The following is an 8,206-nucleotide window of genomic DNA, read 5'->3' on the forward strand; positions in this document are numbered from 1 at the left end:
CATTCTTTTCCCCTCTGTCGATGAAAAACAATCTGGTCTCGGCCTCGATGTCGCGGCGGTGCCAAAAGAAACACATGTTTGGATTGGAAATCTGACAGGGGGAGAACAAAAATTGAATGTCACTGTTTGTTTCTGAAGACAAAGACATACTTTGCTGAGACATAGCCTCACTGTTTATTTCCGATTGTACATTCAAAATAAAATTTTAAACGGGAGCATGAGTTAGCATTAGCTCACATCCGTCACTGCCGGTCCCAGTGTGCTTGGATAGCCCTTTTGTTTTGTTAAGAGGTTATCAGGGGTCAACCTAAGCTGCGGTAAGCTGAATTAAAGCCCTTTCTATTAAGCTCCTGTGTGTGTATTAGTTGAGATTGGGGGAGCTGTAACAACTGTAGGGTCGTGAATGGATCTCAGATAAGAACCTTTTTTGGCTGGAGTTCGTGGGACCGTGGTAAGTTTGAGATACTTCATACCTATCAAGGGAGGATTGAATGTGTTTGGGGGAGTAACTAAACTATGACTGTATATTTAAGCCCAACCTGTCATTTGTTTCACACCGCACTTGATGTATGTAACCCACTAATGGACCTACTTGTCTTGGGAACGGAAGGGCTGAGGACCTTTCTGACTTAAAAGTTTGCTTTCCCTGGCCTCCCATGAGCCGTGTGTGTGTGTGTGTGTGTGTGTGTGTGTGTGTGCGCGCACGTGTGTGTGTGTGTGTGTGTGTGTGTGTGTGTGTGGGAGTATGTACAACTGTTGTCTTTGTGTGACATGGTGTGTGCATGGGTGCATTTGTGCTTGATGACCACCATAGCCTCTGGCAGCCTGGAGAGTGTGTGTGTGTGTGTGTGTGTGTGTGTGTGTGTGTGTGTGTACTATGCTCTTTGAACTGCGGGTCAGGAATGCAGCTGCTCTCTGCATGGAGTCTGTTTAGGCAGGGTCTGTGCATTCTCAACACAGCCAGAAGCCCACTGGAGTCAGAAGAGAGGTACAGCAGTCACACTGCCTTAAACTTCTCATCACACACACACACACACACACACACACACACACACACACACACACACACACACACACACACACACACGGGAGGTTAGGAGAAGGAATTACATTTCTACCTCCATAATCCCCACCCCCCACCCCCCCTAAACAACACTCCCTCAGATGTCTGTCATCTCTAGAGAGTGGATCCTTGTCTTACTCTTACTGATATGATCAAGGTATTCTCTTTAAACTTCCTTTAACCTATAACACTGGGTTTCAACTCTGAAGCAGCAACCATTTTACCTCTTACTTTTATTTTGTCCAGTATAAAAATCTGTATGAGTCTCTGCTCATAGATCCTGTTTTAGTGCATGTGTTTATGGTGTGGAGGAATTTAGCAAATGTGTTTAAACTTTAACCGTGTTGTGGACTGACGCAGAGACAGGACACGACACAACACATGACCAGCCAGCACCTTCCCCATTAGTCCTACTGCCCTTTGCCCCAAAGGAGAAGTTGTTCTCTCTCTCTCTGTCTCTCTCTCTCTCTCTCTCTCTCTCTCTCTCTCTCTCTCTCTCTCTCTCTCTCTCTCTCTCTCTCTCTCTCCGTGCCGCAGGGCCTTTGACCTTAGGGGGAATGACGGAACAACATAAAATAAACAGAGCTGTGGAACCCGCCAAAGAAAAACATCTGCTGGGGTGACTCCCAAGCAACACACCCGGTGTCCAATCAATATTTACCCCCCTGAGAAAACCCCCCACCCCCGCACCCCCACACTCCAGCCCCCAGCCAAGACCTGCTGCAGTTGGTGGGAAACTTCCCATTTGGTGCGTTTGTCATTCAAATTAGTTTATCTTCTTCTGTATGTTGTAAACAAGAACATAATATAAGACAGTGTTTGGTGTTTGTGGGTTTAACAAGACTGTCTCTCTCTGCCGTGTCTGTGGTGGTTTTGTTCGCATTCCTTTATGATTGCTTAACTGAAAATGGACAACATGCTTTGACCTGTTACAGAGATATATACGGTATACACCGATTCATTACTCCATTTGAGATGTTTTGAATGCTTGTATGATAGGATTGAGAGCGCAAATAGAAAGGATATTTAAGGGGATGCTACAGAAATGTGTACAGCTTCACCAAACTATTTTCATCATAATATAGTAATACCGGGTGTTTCCAATTGTTTGACTTGAACGAACCAATCACCAATACACTACAGTACAATACATGGAACCATTTTATACTCATCAATATACAATACATACAATATCTCAATATCAACATTTCTTAGTGAACATTTCATTTTTCATCCATAAAATACAATATCTCAATATCAACATTTCTTAGTGAACATTTTATTTCTCATCCATAAAATACAATATCTCAGTATCAACATTAGTGAACTTAATTTCTTCATTCAAAACGGTGTTATTCACACGTAAGAAAAACACACTCAAACATTTGAAAAAAAAAACAGGCATTCGATCGAGCCTCGGCTCGAGTGTTATGCTTTTCGGATTAAGAATTAGCATAACACCCCGAGACAGACAGAAAAATCGAACGCCACTGTCAACTCCAATCTCTATCAGTCGAAATCAATCTGAGGCCTGCGAATCTGTTGTTCGGTAGTTTACTGGGATGGGGGAGACATCTGATGTGGCGCCAGCATGACCAAAAATGACCGTGGTGAGCTCGATAAAGACATCTCACAAGCTAACTGGATTAGCGAGCAGAAGCCACTCCCCCCCCAGACGTCCTCCTTTTAAGACCGTACCCCGATAATCCCTCCTTTATAGGCTAAAGAGCTAATTGACCTCAATTAGGTTAGTTAGTCTCCAGTCGGGTGGGTTATCTCGGACTTGACATGACCAGGGGCTGGTATGCTAGGGAATGGATACCCACCTCAAAGCCACCGTGTCAAGTGTCCTGTGTGTGTCACAGTTGGGGTGGTGGTGGTGGTGGTGGTATACAATTTCGACAATCTACTCTGTAGCCATTGTGTGCCAAATAGCCACGTTTTATGAAAGCAGTGTCGCTGGGTTTCTCTCTCTCTCTCTCTCTCTCTCTCTCTGTCTCTCTCTCTCTCTCTCTCTCTCTCTGTCTGGTCTCAGTGATGGGGATTTGGCTGCGTGGGTTTGTTTGGTGTCATTATGTGAGTGGTGAGAGCCCAAAGCGGATGTTCCTGATTGAGGTCAGATCTCTTGCTCTTCCAAGTCAATAGGGTCCCACTCTGATCCCTTTAGGCCTGCCACCACGCTGCCCCATGATGCACCAGACCAGACGGTGGTGTCAGGTCAGCCACGTAGCCTGACAGGGAGAAAGAAAAGAATAGAGGCCGGGTTCGAGAGAGAGAGAGAGAGAGGGAGGGAGAGAAGAGTGAGCTCATGGCTTATGAGAAGGAGAGGAGTTGAGGGAGGGAGGAGGCTGTGATCTCTTTATTCAGCTTACTGAGAGACAACTTATTCAAATGAGAAACGGATGCACGGAGTAAATGAGGTGACCTTAAACCCCTGGGTCACTGCCCTCTGGCTGTGTGTGTGTGTGTGTGTGTGTGTGTGTGTGTGTATGTGTATGGTTTAGGGGGGGGGGATTTCAACAGTCCAACCCCCACTCTCTGATTGACAGCCTCTGTCATTGTCTGATAATGGTTTGGGTATTTTTTCCCAGGCACCAACTGTTCTCCCGTAATCCGCTTAAAGAAACGGGTACATATTTGTATTTGGCGTACAGAGGGAAACGCTGCACTAAAAGCATGTAACTAGATTAGATTACTGTACAGTGTTAACGTAGGTGGAAAGAGTGAGCCAATGTTGCGTTTGTAGATAGTCTGTAGTCTAGAATCTGTGGCATGCAGCGAGAACTGAAGTTGTTTCTTTCTAACAATGCACGCATAGCAATTCCTCCTGCAGGAATCGATTTTTAACATCCTAACCATCTACAGCAGTATTGCCTTAGTGAAAATGAATGCTAACATTGAGGTATCGCAAACTACGAAGTACATTTCCTATCACGTTACCTCAGATCAGATCATTACACAAGGATTACACATGAATCATCTGGGTCTTTTCGGGAGAAATCGAATGCTGCTTTCAGAGGCACCGTTTCATATTAAACCAAGGGTGGACAGAAGTCGTTTAATAAGCCATTATCAAAGATAGGATGTTAAGGTTCACCAACTTCTCATCAGGACACTCCCACCCCGGCAACCTGCCAATATAGGTGACATCATGTCATAAGCCTCGGGTGTTGCCGTCCACATCGCAAGATATAAACGTAATGGCGACATAAACTGATAGATGTCAGGGCGACCGGCATATTGTCTTTCCCCCCCTCTCTACTAATGTAACCCTTTTTTTACCAGGAAGTCAACTAGAGGTTAGAATGTTCCCGTTGGACTAAGACCCTTTGATGAACATGGGTAAAAGAAGGAGAAAAAAAAAACGCAGGAGAGAGAGAGAGCGAAATGGAACGATAATTGTATCATCTGTTATAATGGCAGCCATTATAACAATGGATTGTTATGACCTAGCGAAGGGAGAGGAGCAAGCGGACCCGCCTTGGTGACCTTTCCTGGGGAAAGGGCAAGCTCACGAGAGTCAGGGCGACAGAGGCTCGCTGCCTAGTCTGCCCCCCCCCCCGGACCCCTCCATTCACAGCCCTATACAACAACCAGGACCCTGTGGGTGTGACACTCAACCTTTGCCTTAACCTCCTGACCGCTTGTCACAGCTGCGGCTGAGCGGCTAGAGCAGGGAGGAGGGAGGGGAGAGGGGGAGAAAGTGTGTGTGTGTGGGGTGGCGGTTGGGGGTGGGGGGTGGGAAGAAAAGGTGGAGGAGAGGGGAGTAAACAGTGAGAGATACAGCAAGATGGAGAGAGAGAAACACAGATGGAGAGAGAGAGAAACAGAGAGAGAGAGAGAGATAGAAGGTGAAAGAGAGAGAGAGAAAAAAAGACTAATGGTCAAGACAGCCATTTTGTGCACCACATATCGGCCATTGTCCTGACCACCACCATCCCCCTCCTCTCTCCATTGTCATGACAGGGTGGATGGGAAAGACTTTATGGAGATGGTGTGTGCGGGAACAAGACCTCCGACCTCAGGGTCAACCCCTCAGCACAGCCAGGGCTCGAGGTTCTCTGTGTTTGAACATTAATCTGTCAATTTCTTGGAATTGAAAAAAACCCTCTATCAATAAGCACTAATAACAGAAGTGGAAAATGTTTTCATGTGGATATTTTATGTTTGTTTGACAGCCAGAATTACTTAACGATGACGATGATGAGGATGAGAATGAGGATGAGGATGATGATGATGAGGTTGCTGTCTTCCTCAGGCTATTGTGACCCATCCTTGAGATACATGTGATCTGTTTTCTTTATCCATTATCTATCCTTCATCCCTCCGTTATCTGTCAGAGGAGTACTCGTCTCAGAGAATAGTCTCCTCCCTCTTCCACTCCAGCGCCTCCAGGGTGGCCTTCAGGGCTCCGATCTGGGTCATGTGACGCTCCGACATGGCCGTCACCTGCCGCTCCAGCCTCCACAGCTGCTCCCGGTACTTCCTGCGAGCGTTCCTGTACGTTCCAGTGGCTTTACTGCAACAAAACAAAAACACCACAGAGTCCGCCATCTTAAGGCTCTCGCTCAGCTCTCAAGACGGAGAGATACAGAGAGTAGGTAGCACTCAATGATAAAACATTTGACGGTTACATTTGAGGGTCAAATAAAAAACAATGTTGTGTTTGAGTATGGCTTCTGTACCTGTGTGATTGGGCGAGCCGAGCCATCTGCTCTTCACTGTCTCTCCTGCGGGAGGCGCTGTCTGAGAGAGCCGTGTCCAGGGAGTCACGCACTGCCCACGCTCTCCTCTTCAGAACCTGCTCTCTGTGGAACCGCAGAACCCAACCGAATGTTCAGAATTTCAGGTTCTGTTTGATTGCAGTGAGGTCCCTTTGATTTGGAGGGGGGTGTTGCTGTGGCAACCAAAACATGGTCGCTACAGTATTATTACACCCCCTCCACTCAAACGTCAAAGAACCCCTTACTGAAGAGTAGGTACCCCCCCCCCCCCGCCCCACCACCCACATACAAAGTCTGCATTTCTCCTGATAGCGTTCCTAAGCAACAGATGCCTGTAAGGACACCTGCATGCATGTGATTGTGGCCATCAGTTTATGGCGCTCTGTAAACACACACAGACACACACACACACACACATCTCTCTCTCCCTCAGTTTTCCTTTCATACATTTTCCTTTTCTTTGAGTTCCCTATTGGTATTCTACAGGATGATAAGCCTCTTGGGTACAATCACTGATACAGCTGCTGTTATCACACACGTACTGTACTGCAGGGAACATTCTCTTCACTTTCCTGTTATTCAGGCTCCCATTTCAAATGAGATGCAGTAGTAACCCAAAACACGTGGGGAGGACATATCTGCTGATGGATGGCTTCTAGGACATTTCTGAAAGGTTAGGGAGGTACTGTTTTTCTCCATTTGTTCGATTCGTTCCACATTCCCTTCAAGAACATTCCAGGAACCCGTTTATGACAGTTTTCAGAACTCCAGGGTGATGTTTGTTGCTGGTTGATCAAATTTAATGACACCAAGGAGAGGAAGTAGGTCGTTTTTTCCTCTTTGATGACACAATTCACAAAGAGGCCCACACCAGCCGATTTAGCTTTTGGGTTCTTCTTAAAATGTTTTTAAAAAGACTCCCAAGAACGTAACAGTGCAGATTTAACATTGTCATTGACAGAGCCAGTTGGGTAACTCAAGCCAGATACAGATTTCGCAATAAAAGGTGTTGAAAGGATTTTGTTGACTCGTTGTCGTACTCGTGAAGATGCCAGTGAAGAGTGACCAGAGGATTATATTTCACTCTGGACACTAACTTTACAAACAGGCTAGCCATGCCATGTCACATAGCTAAATATGAAATGAAGTAGGACACTGCACTTCGGAAATCGTTCTAGAAAGAGATTTGACCTAAATGGCCAATTTCAGACGTGAAACATTGTGCAATATCATTGTGAAGCCTCAGGATGTCATACATGTACAGTTTATCAGCTAAAAAACTGTACAAATGACTAATGTGGGCCTTTAACTTGGACCTTTCTAGAACATTATGCTCCACTACGAATGTTCTAACAACATTATCTCATAAGCAACAGGAAAGAAAATGTTTCACTTATGTTCTTCAAATGGTTCTCACCGCTGAAGCGCGGTCTGAAGCTCCCTCAGGATGGTCCTATTCCGTGGACCAGAGATGTCGACATCGCTAGTTAGCTTAGCTTCGTTCTCAACAAGCTTCTGAAACACATACAGTCACAGCCAAATAGATGATAGTTAGACTACATTCCTAGCATGCTAACCATTCATATTCAAAGCTGTCCTATAGTTAAAGCACACCATAGCATTACAAACCTGTTTGGGACTAGGACCACAGTCGGACTTTACATTTTTACATTTTTGGCATTTAGCAGACGCCTTATTCCAAAGCGACTTACAATCAATACATTTGAATACTAAGCAAGTGAATCATCAATCCACCAGTCGTAGCAGGAAGAGTAATCTAGCTCAGGCCCGGGGCCCTTGATAGAAGGAAAAACCTTCTTCTATGACCTTCTTCTAAACCAATTATTTGTTGGGGGGACTGGGACTAGGACTACGGTTAGGACTGGGACTAGGACCACAGGGGGACTAGGACTAGGGTTAGGACTGGGACTAGGACCACAGTGGGACTGGGACTAGGGTTAGGACTGGGACTAGGACTACAGTGGGACTGGGACTAGGACTAGGGTTAGGACTGGGACTAGGACTACAGTGGGACTAGGACTAGGGTTAGGACTGGGACTAGGACCACAGTCAGACTGGGACTAGGACTAGGGTTAGGACTGGGACTAGGACTACAGTCAGACTGGGACTAGGACTAGGGTTAGGACTGGGACTAGGACTACAGTGGGACTGGGACTAGGACTAGGGTTAGGACTGGGACTAGGACTACAGTGGGACTGGGACTAGGACTAGGGTTAGGACTGGGACTAGGACTACAGTGGGACTGGGACTAGGACTAGGGTTAGGACTGGGACTAGGACTACGGTCAGGGCCGCTGTAGGAGGCCGTGGTCCAGTACCTGCTGCTCCGTCCTGCGCTCCTCCAGCTCCTCCCCCAGGCTCTCTGCGATCAGCCCTCCTGCTGCGTCCTGGGCCTTCTG

At 46.4% G+C, this 8,206-nt stretch overlaps 1 protein-coding gene across 1 annotated transcript in view; it reads right to left on the reverse strand.

The window, feature by feature from the left end:
- Window positions 1-5,416: 5,416 nt before the first annotated feature.
- The window catches only part of ushbp1 (Usher syndrome 1C binding protein 1), a gene marked incomplete at both ends in the record, with an annotated part of 8,035 nt that continues 5,245 nt past the window's right edge, over window positions 5,417-8,206 (reverse strand). Inside the window, 4 exons of the mRNA XM_080536510.1 lie at window positions 5,417-5,582; window positions 5,749-5,871; window positions 7,205-7,302; window positions 8,126-8,206. The exon at window positions 8,126-8,206 is cut by the window's right edge and continues 78 nt beyond it. Of these exons, the coding sequence (XP_080392636.1) occupies window positions 5,417-5,582; window positions 5,749-5,871; window positions 7,205-7,302; window positions 8,126-8,206 (468 nt within the window). The remainder of the gene's footprint in view (window positions 5,583-5,748; window positions 5,872-7,204; window positions 7,303-8,125) is intronic.

This window comes from Nansenia antarctica (genome assembly GCF_963989245.1).
Source record: "Nansenia antarctica genome assembly, chromosome: 7".
Classification (NCBI taxonomy): Eukaryota; Metazoa; Chordata; class Actinopteri; order Argentiniformes; family Microstomatidae; genus Nansenia; species Nansenia antarctica.